This window comes from Moschus berezovskii, chromosome 7 (genome assembly GCF_049115385.1).
Source record: "Moschus berezovskii isolate FMDL1 chromosome 7, NW_MosBer_1.0, whole genome shotgun sequence".
Classification (NCBI taxonomy): domain Eukaryota; kingdom Metazoa; phylum Chordata; class Mammalia; order Artiodactyla; family Moschidae; genus Moschus; species Moschus berezovskii.
The window spans coordinates 12382774-12399728 of NC_142466.1; the positions used below are offsets into that span (position 1 = coordinate 12382774).

At 36.5% G+C, this 16955-nt stretch overlaps 1 protein-coding gene across 2 annotated transcripts in view; it reads right to left on the bottom strand.

The window, feature by feature from the left end:
• Positions 1–15785, bottom strand: part of GLRA3 (glycine receptor alpha 3) — a 193396-nt gene extending 177611 nt beyond the window's left edge. Inside the window, exon 1 of one of the 2 annotated variants that reach the window (XM_055427827.2) lies at positions 15665–15785. In XM_055427827.2, the coding sequence (XP_055283802.2) occupies positions 15665–15735 (71 nt within the window). In that variant the 5' untranslated portion in view covers positions 15736–15785. The remainder of the gene's footprint in view (positions 1–15664) is intronic. The other variant, XM_088837643.1, reaches the window with a different exon arrangement.
• Positions 15786–16955: the final 1170 nt, after the last annotated feature.

The window sequence follows — 16955 nt, forward strand, 5'->3', positions numbered from 1 at the left end:
GGGGGCAGGAGGAGAAGGGGACGACAGAGAATGAGATGGCTGGATGGCATCACCGACTCTGTGGACATGAGTTTGAGTGAACTCCGGGAGATGGTGATGGACAGAGAAGCCTGGCGTGCTGTGATTCATGGGGTCGCGGAGAGTCGGACACAACTGAGCGACTGAACTGAACTGAACTGAACAAGTTCTGCAAGATGAGGAAAGAGGAACAAATAGAGAGATAGATGGAGAGACAGAGGTGAGGGAGAATTTTCAGAAATAGATAAAAACAGAGTGAAGTAAGCCAGAAAGAAAAACACCAATAGAGTATACTAATGCAAATATATGGAATTTAGAAAGATGGTAATGATAACCCTGTATGCGAGACAGCAAAAGAGACACAGATGTATAGATCAGTCTTTCGGACTCTGTGGGAGAGGGCGAGGGTGGGATGATTGGGGAGAATGGCATTGAAACATGTATGTTATCATATGTGAAATGAATCGCCAGTCCACGTTTGATGTGTGATACAGGATGCTCGGGGCTGGTGCACTGGAATGACCCAGAGGGATGGGATGGAGAGGGAGGTGGGAGGGGGTTTCAGGATGGGGAACACATGTACACCCGGGGCAGATTCATGTCGATGTATGGCAAAACCAATATAATATTGTAAAGTAATTAGCTTCCAATTAAAATAAATAAATTTTAAAAAATATATATTTTCAAATGAATGAGCCCACTGAGTCCAAATAGAGAATTATGGTAGACCTATTACTGAAAAATTGCCAAACATTAAAATTTAAGAGAAGATCCCAAAGGAGTTTGAAATAAAAAGGAAAACACAAAAGAATGAGACTAGACTAGCTTTAGGCAAATGGGTATTTGTATATGCTACCAGACAACAAGAAAAAGCCAGCAAAGTTCTTGCTGGCTTGTTCTTTCCTTCCATATATCCAATCCAGTATTACAGCCAATCTATGAATCAAAGGAGAAGTCATTAAGCAGCCACAAATTCAAGGAATGGAACAGTATACCTGCATAAATGTTCTCTTGAGAAAATCATGGAGAATATACTATAGTGAAATGAGGAAGTAAACCAAGAAATAGAACCCTGGAAGGAGATGATACAACTTAGAAAGTAGCTGTGGGATTTCTTCAGATGACTTCTTTGTGAAAAACATCAGAAAACAATCTCATTTTTATTGGAAGAAAGAAATTTAGGAAGGTCATTTTGCTATCAGTCTTACAGTGGTGTGAAGTTTAGAATATGTGCATAGAATTAAGGGTGTGAAGGAAAAGAAAGTGAGTCTTTGAAGAAGCATTTCTTGTAACTAAAGACAAAGGAAACAAAACATAAAACAGTAATAATAGAAGAATATTGTTCAGATTATGGAAAAGGCCTTCAGAATAAGGCCTTTAAAACATTTAAAACTGATTGTTCTTAGGAAGGACAATTAAGTGCAATGAAGATAGGATGGAAATGGGCTATGAACAACGTTTCAACTCTCTGTCCCATTTGATTTTTAATCCATATGCAAATTATACTTTGAAAAAAAGATTGTAATAAAGGATTTTAAAAATACAAGAATTTGTTTAAAACTTGTCATGGACAAGACAAGACAAAAAAGGAAGGCTGATGCCCCACACTTACTCTTTGTCTTTGTTAGATGCTGAAAAATGTACAATATGCCTAGCATTGTTTGGAGGCATTGAATTCAGCAAAAACCAAAACAGACCAAAATCCTTTATTTCCATGAGCTTATGTTTCAGCAGACTGGGACAAAATTTACAAAAACTATTACAAAGTAGTAAATTCTTTACTATTTTGAAAGGAAGGAAAATTTAGAGCAAAGCAAAAGACAGTCAGAAGTGACAGGACTTGGGGGACCTGTGAACATTTTATATAAAGTTGTTAGGGTAAGCTTCACTGAGGAAGGGTCACTTTATCCAGGTGTTGAAGGAGGTCAGGGAGGTGGGCACCTGAAGCAGAGTACCTATTCCAGTTAAAGAGAGCAACCAGTGCTAAGGTCTAAGCCAGGGACACACTTGATGTATTCACAGAACCAAAAGGGACCAGAATCAAGTTAGAAGGGGGGAAAATAGCGAGAAATCAGATCAAAGGATTAAATGGAACAACAAACCATTTGTGAACACAAGAGTCTTTGTAAGGAAATTGCTTTTACTCTGAGTGAAACAGAAGTTGTTAAAGCAATGGGTAGGCACATGGAATGGCTTGCCTTTCATTTGTGAAGAATCACCATGACTGATCTATTAAATCAGACTAGAGTGGGGCCCAGATGTTTGGCAGAGATCGGTTAGATTATCGTCAGAGTTCAGACGATGGTAGCTCAGACCAAGTTGTCAAATTGGATGATGGAAATTGGTCATATTTTGGATGCATTCTGAAGCTTGAGGTAAGTTTACAGCAAGACGCCGGAGACTGATTTTGTATGTGTGCAGTCTGAGATGTCCATATGACATCCTAGATGTTAAGTATGCAGTTAGTTGTATGGGTCCAAAGACTGGAAAAGGACACCTTTCTTTTATTGTTTGGAAAGTGCTATAGACATGTAGATGATATTTGAAGCCTTGCGACTAGAGGAGTTGACCAAGGAAGTAAGTACAAATGGAAAGAGAAGAGATGGGGAAGGAGAGAAGAAAACAGCAAAGCTGTTTAAATGCAGTCTGTACAATACATTGAAAGGCAGCATAGACAGTCAGTAAGAGGGAACCTTATGGTCTGTATTTAAATTACTGACACATCTTCCTTATGACCCACCACTCTCTGATGTACCATTGTTGGCATCAATAAAAATTTAAGATCACCTAGATAGCTATCAATGTGTTTTTTCTTAAATCGCTAATGTAATTCTACTTTAGATTTGTACAGCAGTAAGCAAAATAAGGTTATTGTACATTTTCTGAAGTATAAAATGTTTAAAGAAATACCATTGAGTGAAACAAATAGCAAGTACAAAATGATAGTTATTATTAAATATAACTCCCGGGATCCAAGAGACTTCAAATTAGCATCCTCTCCTCCACTCCTCAAAATACGAAACAACTCAAGAAATTTTTTCAAAAGGATAAAAGAATTGGGGATCAACTTGATGTTACAAAGATGACTTGGGGGAAATTATCTGATATCCGAAGACACACTGGCTTCCTAATGTTGAATTGAAAATGATGCCTCCGTGCCCCACCTCACTCAAAGCCCCACATAAAAAGGACAAAGATGGGCACCAGGCTACACTTGCCCAGATTTTCCTTCTAAACTCCTCAGATAGAAGACTCAGTTTTCTCCTCTAGGGTAGAATGAATAAGAGGATGGTGAGAGGTCAGAACAAATTCTCAATGGGACCTCTCACCCCCTGAAAGAAAACATATGAAGTGGGCAAATTGTATAACTCCTCTAATTAAAACTTTTTTCTTTAAAAAATGTAAAAATCACTCTGTTTATTTATGTGCATATATGTTTATAAAAATATATGGAATATGATCTGGGAAAAAAACACACCGAATTATTTCAGTCATTCATCTAAGGAAAGGACTAAGAGCAGTGGTAACCCAGGTAGGGGAGGGTGTTGATTTACCTGAAATATTTGAATTTTCATACTGAAAACACAATCATGTATTACTTAAGTAAAATGAATTCACATAAACACCTGGAAACTGATTTTAACTAAGTGTCTATAATGATTAAATTCATAATTATAAATATAGATGTGTGGGTTTTGAACATCAATTGCTACAGCAGTTACATACTTAAGCATTTAAGAAAAAAACGCTAATTACATTCTAAAGTCCAATAGCAAAGTTCAATGGAAAATATGTTAGCAATATCACCTTTTCTTTGTCAAATCAGTGAAATATCACTTGATTTCTTCAAGCCAATCATGAATCTCAAAAATAATGTTGACCCTCTCTCCTCCTTCTGGGAATGGGTATTCTTTCTTTTCACTCTGACTTATCCTAAAAAAACTTCCTCCTTTAGCCTGGTTCTAAACCTTAATCTCTACAAATGATCTTCTGAAACCCTCTCATTCAAGTTGTGTCCACTCACCACACACACACACACCCTCAGGAGGCATAAAGTACTTCACCACCTCTAAACATTATTTTTTGCAACTGAAAAATGACCAGGGATTTTTATCTGACTCTGGAGTACGGTATACTTTTGTATAATAAAGCCAATAAAAACACTGAGTCATCAACAAAATCAAAATTAGAAAGGTAAAATCTTCTTGGAAGAACAGACTTAATTTTCCTTCAGTCAGGAAAGACTCAGGGCACCCTAGGAGTTTCAATGGTAATCCTTCAAAACCCAGAATGTGCCCCAATCACGTGTTTGTCTTAAAGAATTTTATTAGTTCTTTTGCTTAAAAGCCATGTCCTCTGCATTGCCTTTATTAGCTTAACAGAGTGGGAACTGGTCTTTTCTCCACTGGATTCTTACAAGCCATCTGTTCTTATCAACCACCGGTGTCCATTGTGGACACCTGACACTTTCATGCCATGATCTCCTCTGCTAGCTGGAAGCTTCGGGGATGAGGCAGAGACTCATCATCTCACTGGAACTAAATCAACAAATAGCACTAATATACAACTTCGCTGGCTTCCCTGCTGGCTCAGTGGTAAAGAATCCGCCTGCCAATGCAGAAGACACTGGTCACATCCCTGGGTCCGGAAGATCCCGTGGAGAAGGAAATGGCAACAACTCCAGTATTCTGGCCTGGGAAATCCCATGGACAGAAGAGCCTGATGGGCTGCAGTCCATGAAGTCGTGAAACAGCTGACATGACTTAGCAACTAAACAAGAGCTCAATTTGATAAAGTGTGAATATTCTGAAATTCAATTCAAGAGTATATTGTTTCTTACACTGTAAATATACCTCAACCAGTTTAACTTGTCCAAACATCACTGTGTGTGGTTTCAGAACTATTTTTCTAGTGATAATTAAGCACTGATTACATCAAACCAATGTTGGGGGAATGTTAAGAACTGTATTTCTCTTCTGAATCTTATTTGATAAAACATTTCTTAGACCTTTAAAATGTGCATAAAACTTGTTTTATAAACATTTTCTAAATTTCATTTTAGTCTATGTCGACTGTACCCAAAATTTTATAAAAATATCATAAAAATAAGGGGGTAAAATCCCACCAGCCAGAAATGAGTGATACAGAAATCATCCTTTTACTTGAGATGTTTAACTGAGTTATACTTACAAAGGAAATGATACAGCAGAAATAGTACTGCTTGATTTTGAACTGATCGTGCTTGCATCAGTGAATACTTATTAATAAAATGTGTCTTTATAAATCCCCAAATCAATCAGATTGAGGGCATAAAAGAATGATATTTTACAGCACCAATCTCTGGGTCTCTGAATCTGAAAAGAAATGTACACAGAATATTAAAACAGAGCCATACTCAGGTTTTTTCTGTAATAATATTGAACTAGCAGAGCACTGACTTATTCAGGTTATGGTAGCTATTCCCTTTTGTGTGGCTACAAATGTTTATGTTAATGTCACCTTTCAGTGCAATGTGTTCTGACCTAAGCATATCTGAGTTATTGGACACTTTTCTTCCATGGTGAGGGAAGCGCTACCTTTACCTGATTGTTACATTCCTTTAAGGAGGAAGAAAAGATGCAGAATGAACAAGGGAACGAACAGTAAAGCAAAAAGGAGTTTACAATTGGAAGTGGTAAGGAAAGGGAAGTATAGCGGTGAGTATGCTGTTGTTCAGTTCCCTCTAGTGAAAATGAGACTATATATCAAGGTTTTACTGGATTATAGTTTTTTCAAAATTAAGAGAGGGTGTAGACCCATGGCTGATTCATGTCAATGTATGGCGAAAACCACTACAATATTGTAAAGTAATTAGCCTCCAATTAAAATAAATTTATTAATTTTTAAAAATTGAGAGGGAAGATCTTAGCAAGATACAATCAGTGATTATACCTTAAATCAGTTGGTTACCTTAATCAATTAGGTATATCAATTAGTTAAAGCTAATATTCAGCTGAGGTTGTATACATACATCCTTCTCCCCTTTTTTCACTCAGCCTCATCTCCAGTTTTTCTTCCCCTTTCCATCAATCATTTTGGGCAAGGCATTTACAGTTTCTCAGGAAACAGATTATAAAAGCTTCTGGATTATAGACATTATTTCCTCTTCCCATAAGAATATATGTTTTCCTTTAATCAAGCATAACAAACTCTCCAGAGATAATGCCTCATAGGAAAAGACTACGTATTTTCAAGATGCAAAAGAAAAGGGTCAGAGATGTGAGTGTACACACCTGCACTGTGTGCATGTGTAGATCTCTGAGAAGAGCAGAAAGTTTGAAAGTGGGTCTCACTCTTAGATTTGTTTTTATGAAACTGTTAATAAAAACCTGTACTGTGATTTTAACTGAATGAGTCACATTTCACCTTTTAAAGAGGGTATGATCTTTTCTTTTTCGACCGTGCTGCTGCTGCTGCTGCTGCCAAGTCACTTCAGTCGTGTCCGACTCTGTGCGACCCCATAGATGGCAGCCCACCAGGCTCCGCCGTCCCTGGGATTCTCCAGGCAAGAATACTGGAGTGGGTTGCCATTTTCTTCTCCTTTCTACCGTAGGAGAACATAAATCACTATACTCTTTTGGAAAAATAAGCAGTCCATTTGAATTAGGTGATGTTTGGTTCTATCTCTGGCTTTGCCACCTAAATGAGTGAGGCCTGAATAAAGATCATGTCCTAAGTGGGTAATGCATATATATGGACTCTAGGATGGTACTGACGAATCTGGTCACAGAGCAGCAATGGAGATGTAGACATAGAGAACAGACTTATGGACAAGGGTGGGGGAGAAGAGAGGGTGAGATGAATGAAAAGTCACGTGGAAGCATATACACTAGCATATGGAAATAGACAGCCAATGGGAATTAGCTGTATGACTCAGGGAACTCAAACTGGGGTTCTGTAATAACCTAGAGGGATGGGAATGAGTGGGAGGTTGGAGGGAGACTCAAGAGGGAGGGGACATATGCGTACCTATGGTTAATGCATGTTGATGTATGACAGAAATCAAGCCAATATTGTAAGCCCATCATCAATCAATTAAAAAAATAAAGATCATGTCCTAGAATTCATTCTGCTCTTCTGCAGGGTGAAGGGGGCTTCTGCTGTAGCAGGCTGGACCGACCCTTCTAAGAGAGCTGGGAGCACAGCCTGCCTTGTAGCAGAAGTAACATGGACTTGGCTCTATTCTATGTTTTGTAACCGCTAAATCAGCCTAAACCTGTCTGCTTTGTTGTTCATCTTTATCCCAGACTAACGACCTTGTCTCCTACTTCAAAGAAATAACTGAGTGCTCAGCCACTGAATTACAAAATCTTAGTTCCCATCTCTACTCCTGTCACATTCTGCATCTAGTCCCAGAGAAAGACACACTCTTCTGGTTCAAAAGCTACCCTTCATCTACTGCTCTGAAAACTCTTTTCATCTCATCAGTGACATTGCCTCTTCTCTTCTGAACCGTCTCGTGTCTTTCTAAGTATTTCCTAATCTACTGACTTCTTTCTCCAAGATGTAAGCAAGCTCAAATTCCCTTTCACTGTAAACACACAAATTAACAAACAAATCAGGAACTATCAATCTCACTGTGTCCACTGTTACTTTCCCTTGTTATAGCCTCTTGGAGATAAGGATTGACATATTTATACTATTGATACTATGTATAAAAGAGATGACTAATGAGAACATACTGTATAATACAGGAACTCTACTTAATGTTCTGTGGTGACCTGAATGGGAAGGAAGTCCAAAAGGGAAGAGATATGTGTATACATATGGCTGATTCATTTTGCTGTACAGTGGAAATTAACACAACAATGTAAAGTCACTATACTCCAATAAAAATTAATTTTTAAAAAGGGAATCTTTTTGCCTTTTTCTTTAACTCACCATTCATGTTATGATAACATATTTGCACATGTTCTTTTGTACCTAGAGTGTTCTTGAAAAGGTGACTAATAATCTTCTATACTTCTTTTTGTTTTTATGGCATTTGATATTGTATTACTGATTATTCTTTTATTTTCAAACAGACTCTAAGGTGAAAAATTTTATTCTTCTTACATGGAAAGCACAGATCTATCTCTACATATTTGTATCTATATACCACACATGAGCAAATATATAATACACAGTGATATTATAATTTCATGCAGTTAATTAGAAAGTCTAAAAATATCCCTTAAAAAGCTCTTTAGGAGGCAATGATGGGAAAAAAAGGTTGAGAAATAATGCATTATACAATAGAAATATCAATTTCTCATGGTGACAAGAAGTAAATCCATTATTTTTCCACTAGGTGCTAACAATTTTATGTTTTACTACTTCTTCTCAGAGCAGGTAATGTCTTCCAAGCCATCTTATTTGATTTTATATCCTTTATGGTGTCTAAAACACAAGATTCCCTTCTCACTCCAAGTAATAACATAGATTTAAATAAAATTCAAATCTAAAATTATAGATAAAGAGAGGCGACAGATGTGTCATCTCAGTATTTATCTGTTGTTTATGGAGCATTAAATATTATGGCAGTAAAGCAAGATCAAAAACAATCCAATCCTCATGGGACTAAAAATTAAGAGGGAGAGACAAGACCTGCATGAAAATCTAAAACATACATGTGAAGGTGATGTGCACGCACACACACATACCCACAATGGATCCCACAATGAGATTCTGTTGCTCCAGCACATTGCACTCTTCCTAGAATGTAGTAATTGCTGAATAGATGTTTTTAATGTTACAAAGAGATTCTAGAGCTACAGGCACTCTAGACCTGGAGCATATAAGCTTCATGCAAGGAGCAACTACATGGAAAAATGTTATCGATTTAAAACATGCCTCAAATAGAAAACACACTCTCCACGGGTCATTTTCAGTAAAGAGTCAAGCATTAAAAAAAGAAGAAGAAGAAAAAAAAAACACAAACAAATATTGGCAGGAAGGGGGAACCACAGGTGGCAAGAGAAAGTTTCCTATGGCCAGGAGAAAATAAAATGACATTTTGCTTTTTATTTATTATTAAAATGGCTTGATAAATATTTTCCTGTTCAGGTAAAGAGGCCCTTATTGTTGGATATTTAAAAGTTCACAGGATGACTACCTGTTGTAGATATTTTTGAGAGATTTTCAAATTTAGGTAGGATATTGGATGAACTAGTTATCTCTGATGTTAGCCCAACCATCCTATATTGGCAATGTTTGTAAAATAGGATCAGAAATATCTGAGTTTATCATTACTAATTCTTTATTTTTGTCTGTATGCAAATTTTGCATGAACTCCTAGGAATTCTTCATCATTCACATTAGAACTTATTCCATGCAATAAACTATTTCAGAGGATGTTGATAACATTTCCATTTTATGATATTCTTAATTGTACCACTGAGGTTATTGCCTCTGTGTATTAAGTTGTCTGATAGGTAACTTCCTTCTAAAAACATCTCTAGTACGGGAGATTCTGAATTTCAGGAATGCTTTATAGTGAGGCTGCTTATTAAATATTTTACTATTGTTTTCTCTTCTGCCAACATCTAAGGATTTCAAATGTTGTTTCCTAAAGTGTGTGTGGCTGCCTTGCAGTTGTTAGAACAGCTTCATTTTCTGTGGTTGAACAGCTCATTCTATTCACACACTTTCTGCTTGTTACCAAACAATTGGTCCTGTCTTAGAACGCCTGCCTTCACTCCAGAACCAGTTCTCTGAAGGTGACTCACTTGTCTCTCTACTTGATGTATTTTCCTGAGCAAAACAAAGCTATAGCTTTCTTCTAGTGGAGAAAGACAAACTATTCATGTTTCAACATGGACATTTGCATGCACAGGAATTCATTTTCAATAAGTATTATTAATCCAAGTATAAGGATAGGAGAAGAGTTTTGGAGAAGAGTTCAGGAGAAGAGTTCAAGAGACAGGTTTGCTGGGAAAATCAGAGTCTCCATGTTATATGCTTCATGAAGTAAGGAAAAGTTAAAGATGCATCTTCACAAAAATAATTCCTTTAAAAATCTCCTCAGAAAACTTAAGTGGGTAAAATATACCATCCATGATTGTGGACTAGTTTATGAGATTAATTGAAATTAGAGCATTGATTCCCTGGTGGCTCAGACAGTGAAGAATCTGCCTGAAATGTAGGAGACCTGGGTTGGATCATTTCCCTGGGTCAGGAAAATCTCCTGCAGAAGGGAATGGCTACCACTCCAGTATTCTTGCCTGGAGAATCTTTCCTGGACAGAGGACCCTGAAGGGCTACAGTACATGGGGTCACAAAGAGTTGGATATGACTGAGTAAATAACATACCTACAGAGCATTTGAAGGCTCTATAGAAAAGTGATAGATATATGGTATTGATAAAAACAAGTCCTTGGGATCAACAGTATAAAATTATGATAAATCTGTTTCTTTGTCACTTGTTTATGATCAATCCCATTACCACAATTTAGCTCAGAACTCTCTCTGAGTACTTCTCTGTGCCTGCTCTAAATGTTCTGCCTTCATTTCAGATAAATATTTTTTCTGTTTTTTTTTTCTTTTTTGCACACAGTGTGATCACCTTTATAACAGTTTAACTCTTCAATCTACAGTTCAAGCAGAGTCTCTGCATTCTCAGCTGACAGCAAGATACAACAGATCTACTGCTAGCATGTTAGACTCAGAACACCCCAAACCAGGTTCACTGGTGTCCTTTCTTCCACCAATCCAGATCCTCTACCTGACAGCCTTTTTTTAGAGAGATCATATTTTGATGATAAATTCAAACATCATCTCCAAATTCTAAAACAAGCAGACTGCCATTGTCTTCTAGTAGTTTTGTCATTGTTGTCTGTCTACATATTTTTTTACTATTTTTACTATTCCTGATGGTTATGAGCAATCTTCTGATTAATTGTAATTTTGAGGTAAATGCTACCTCTGAGAGAGAAGGATTTGTAGAGCTCTTTTGAGCCAAGTTACAAGACCATTCCTATGATGATAACTATTCAGTTATAATTAAATTATTTGCTCCTAAATTTTATCCATATTCCATTACGAAAGGAAGCTGCAACTCCTTCACCTTTCAGCAGGTTTATTAATGTAGTGAGCTCCATAGTTGTTGATAGCAGATCTGAAATTAAACAATGAACTGGAGATGTTTCAACTGAATTTGATCATCACCATTCCCTCAGCATACTATAGGATTGTATCATAGGAATGATTTTACATCCCTATACATTTCCTAATGATAGGAAATGGGATAGAAAATAGAATGTTTTCTTTATATCTCACTTCTGCTCATTGAACAAGCATCTTATAAGATCCAGCACAATTACCAGTTCCCTGAAGAACTTCCCTGTTTCACAGTCCCTAAAACATTGCCACTTCTGTTACTCTTTTGTCACTTGGACCTTTGTATTTTCTTTCCTTCTAGGCTCTAAGTTTCACGATGAACAAGGTGATAATTTCTCTATCACCCATGGCCAAACTGTACCTAGCACAAACGTGTGCACAGAATGTGGTGAAAAAATCTTGCTGAATTGCTTAACATTACACATTAAACACATATTGGTGATTGACTGGCCTCAGTATATCAAGGGATCAAGGGAGAGAAAAATTATATACAAAAGGAAATATTTTACAAGCTGTTTCCTGAACCGGCAGGGCAAACTGCTTGCGGCACTGACTAAAGAACTGGGCCATGAGCCTTCTATACTTAGGAAAATGTATGATTATTCACAGAAACAAAGGAGAGAAGCATATATTATGTTTACTGTATAGAATCCTGCTACGCTACCTATATACAAAAAGTTATCATAATAGTAGGAGTTTATTCCTTAAAGTACATTTTTCTTCAAAGTCTTACATAAGAAAATAGACCCAACATTAAAAAGAATTTTCCCCATCTTCTAAAACATACCAAAAGGAAAAAACAAGACATTCTAAGCCAAAATGTTTTTCCTAGACTTTGAAGTCAATCAAGAAAATATTTTATTTGTGATTATAATAAAGGCTGAAATTCATACATTCAGTTTTTGACACAATGTACCATAATTGATCCAAATAGCAAGTCTGTGTTGCTATCAAACTATCAAGATGAAAAACAAAATTGCATGTTGTGAAAATAATTAATTTAGATTTAATACTTTTGGCACTTTTCTTGCTTTTGGAAATTGCTCTGCAAGCTCTTCATAATCATCACTTATTTACATTTCAAAGAAAGCTGAACACTGGTGTTTTGTTCTTTATTTCACCAGTATGAGAACTAGAATCCAAAAGCCAAAGAAAATTTTTTTTCAAAAACTGCAATATCTGAGCAAAGGGTGAAAATTTAAAAAACTTCACTACTAGGAAATTTAAATTTCTTATGTCTGTGTCTGACTTCTATTTATTAAAAGAATTATCCTCTTTAATAAGTCCCTTTTAAACACTATGTTTCTAATACCTGGTGTATTCTGATAATGAATTGTACTATAGTAGTAAATATTTTTGTTCTGCTGTTTTTGCCTTAATGAAACTCATTTACTAAAATGTATAAATTATGCCAAAGTAAAAACTTCAGTCGCATCAGTGGGTTTGCAATAATAGTCTAAGAATGTGCTATAAATGTTTATAATAACACTTCACTGATCAAATTTTGTACTAGTAATAGCAATAGGAAATTTCATATATTACTAACAGAAATGGAACTAGGTACAACTATGTCAGAAAACTTGCAGTATCTACTAAAGCTAGACATACTCATATCCATCCTATATTACAGCAATTCTTTGCCCAGTGAAACTCTTGAACCCAACTCATATAGTCCCCAAAATGCACATATTCACAGGTATTCACCAAAAAAGGCAAGCTCAAGGAGGTTCATGGCAGCACTAACCAAAAATTTTTTTTAAATACCCAAATATTCCTCAGTAGGACAAGGGATAAATTGCTATGTCTTCATATAATGGAATGTGCTGGGCTGGGCTTAGTAACTCAGTCGTATCCAATTCTTTGCAGCCCCATGGACTATAGCACACCAGGCTCCCATGAGGATTCTTCAGGCAAGCATACTGGAATGGGTTGTCATGCCCTCCTCCAGGGGATCTTCCTCATCCAGGATCGCACTCAGGTCTCCTGCATTGCAGGCAGATTCTTTAAAACCATTTGAGCCACCAGGGAAGACCAAGAATACTGGAATGGGTAGCCTATCCCTTCTCCAGGGGATCTTCCCAACCCAGGAATTGAACCAGGGTCTCCTTGCATTGCAGGCAGATTCTTCACCAGTTGAGCTACCAGGGAACCCCCCACATAAGGGAATACCATTCAGAAATGAAAATAAGTTATTGCTACATGCTACAACATAGCTAAAACACATACAATTCATAAAATAAAGCAGAACCAAATAAGTATTTATAGAAAGTTCAAGAGCAGGAAAAAATGTTATTGTTGCATAAGTCAGGATAGACATTATCTTCAGGCAAAATAATGCTTAGGAAGGGATATGGTGGTAAGAGGGAGCAGGGTGAATGCTTCTGTGATACTGAGAATTCTGCTTCTTGATCCATGGGCTCTTTACATGGAGGTGTTACGTATATGCCACTTTATATGGAACTTTGCTATTTTTGTAATTTTCTGTGTGCATTTATAATCTCAATTTAAAAAATTTTAAACTAAACCTATAAAAAAAAAACTTCTACTAGTATGCTATTTAATTATAATCTATGGTTTCTGGTTGTTGTTCTTACTTCCAAATTTCCCTGGAAATAGTACTTTTAAATTAAAAAGATATATTTGTGAACTTAAAAAAATACTTGTTTGAATTTATTTTTCCCTTTGCATGTTTTCCTTTTTTGCTCAGTACCTCACAAACAGTCTCAGTGAGCAAAGAGTTTCTGTAAAGAAACTGTATTTTATATTTCCAGTAGAGGGAGCTTCACTTTCAAAAGGAAATTTCTATAGGAAATTTTCCTTCAAGGACCATCACTGAAAAATTAAAATATTTGATTTTTTAATGTTTGATTAAAAATTCTCCAGAGTGATGAGCTACTTTTATCTAAGAGAAAAAAGAGAAAAATTTTATTTGATTTTTGAAAGAAAAGAAAATGACGAAGAATATATGTATTACACAAACTTCTATACTGGATAAATCTTTTTTGAGTGATTACATTTCTGAAATATTCATAAGAAGTATTTTAAACTAAATTATTTAATATTAATTAACATGAATTCTTTCTAAGAATATATTATAGCAAATATCATAGTGATTTTCTATTATACAAATTTGACCTCATCGATCAAAATATTTTAGTTATCAACATGAAACTTCCTAAATCTAAGTATCAACTAAGCTCTTCTGATTTCTTTGAGAAAATAAGTATGCATATTATCAACTAAGATACTAAAAGATAATTATAATAAAATAATCAACTTATGACATGAATTTTGCACTCTTAAAATTTACATAAATGTAAAAGCTCTACATTCTTTGCTTTTATCACTATATATGAAATTTGTACCAGTTGTAAAGTTACAAAAATTTACTATGTTAAAATATTTTTCACTGAAAATATTCTGATTTACAATGGTTCAACCCTTTACTTCAGGAAAAATCAGTTATTTCAGAAATATGGTAGCCTTCACAATTAGTTCCTGGTTACTAAAGGTAGTTTTTATGAGATATGCTATATTTTTTAAGGTACCTAAAGATGAAAAATTGACATAGCAACCCAGAGAGAATATTTACATACATCAAATGGAAATCATTATACACAAAACTTAGTACTCAAATTTTTTATTTCAATCTTTTTGAAAAGCTTGTGAACCATAAAATGGAAATTTTAAGGTAATTATAGTAGTAAAATAAAATTTACATTGGCTTATATATTGTTTCCTTAAGAATGGGGTTAAATTAACTGATTTTGTGCTTAGTCTCTCTTCTCTTTTAATTAAAAAGAAAAATAAAGAAAAAGAGCCTACCAAATATGACTGGAGATGATAAGAAAATAGCATGTCATAGAACAATTTTACTGTTCAATAGGCTTCTTATTACTTTCTACAAAATGATTTTTCTTGGCATAGAACATACCTAGTGATTTATTTATCACTTTGCCTCCATGAACTAAGTTCTTTAGAAAATAGTACTTTCGAGGCCTTTATTATTTTATTCATTTAAACTTAACCTCTGGATATATAAATAATATTCAGAATTTCTCCGATCACTAAATGCTTATGTTCTAGATATTTTTTGTCTTCTAAAATGTAAGTAAGGTTCCACTTCTAATTACTAAATGTTTTTTAACTTTCAAAAATAGGGTAACACCCAGAATTTATAATTCACTTAGAAAAAAAACCTATATACGCAATTTGAGAAGGAAAATCCTAGGCTTTGGAAATTTTTTTTCCTAGAATAACCTCAGTTGCAAATAACAGAAGATGCCAGTTAATAAAATACATTAATTAGTGAAAATAAAGCAAAGTTACATATTTTAGAGGTCTCAAGAGGCAGACTGCTAGATAGAAAACAGATTGTTAGATAGAAAACAATACTATTTAAGGGACACTTTCAACAAGTCAACCTCGAGTTGCATCCTTGGTTTCATCAATGACAAGTGGTTGTAAGGCTTGAATGAGTTCTCCAACTGTTAAATAGAAGTGGACTCACCTGAGTAGCAATGCTGCTTCCCAGAAGTAAAATCCCGAAACTAAAGTCCGAAAGTGTCTCACGTAGGCCATGATACGGAGGGATATATTCACGGCTCTGAAATGAGTCTTATCCAAGGCATGGGGAAGCCGTGAATGAGCCAGGAATGAGAGTGTGCTGCCTGACTCCGTGTCGTGTTGGCAGAGACCAACGACTGGAAAGCTTCAGCACCTGAGACAGCTCCCCGCGATCCAAGGAGACCCTCTCTTTCAAACTCTTGAAATTCCCTTTCGACACCTTCTCTGAGCATTGAGCTGCGGGGAGATTCACGGGATTACAAATGTGCAGGTGATTTATACAGTGACCGCGGAATAACGGATGAAATGAGACGTCTGAGGTGTCTAGGTTCTGGGCAGCAGATCACTGGAGCTCTAGCGGCAAAGGAAGAATGTCAGTCCTTTCCTGACTCAGACTCACGACTGGAGGAGAAAAAACAGCAACTGCGGGAACAGGAATGCGTCTGCACCTGCTCCAAGCGCCGCCCGCTGGAATCCCACTTTCCACCTTTGGGTAAATCCCGAGCCACTAGCGAGGCAAAGGGAAGCGGGGGCGGGGCCAAACGACACCACCTTGCCAGCCAATCACAACTGCACAGCGGGGCAGAGTGACCGGCCACTCAGGACGGAAGGCGGTGCTTAGCTAGCCGTACTTCAAAAAAAGCATTGAGTAACTGGTGCAGAGCCTAAAGCGCGACTGGAGGGAATTGGGGGAGGGAATCCTCAGAGCTGAGAACTGGGGAAGTCAGCAGCCTTTGTGGATTAGGTGGCAGAATCGCACTTAGAGGGACCCTCCATTGTTGCCTTCCAGGAGAAGGCACAGTTTAGTAATAAAAGGTCTTTTCGGATGTGACCCTGTCTCTTTGACCTTACATCAAAATGCAAGAGTCAGAAGTAAACCCAGACCCTTCGAAAGGGCTAAGGAAGAGCAGAGAATGTGGTGCGGAATCAGTTGCTTCTAGAATCATCTCACAGCCCTGGCCAGCTTCTGGCTGACTTGTCAGTTGAGTTTCCTTCAGTCACAATAAGGGTTCAAAAAAGGTGAAGGCGGGAAATCTAAAGAGATGGCTACTAGTGGGGAACAACGCTACACACCATTTTTGTTATGCATTTCCCATATCTAAACATGAAGTTCAAGTGAGAGGGACAACGAGGTCATATGGTACATCTTTTCTTGTGTCATCTTTCTCTTCCCTCTACCCTCCTGACTATTTATATAGGAACTTGGATTGGAAGACTGGAAGGGGAAAGAGTGT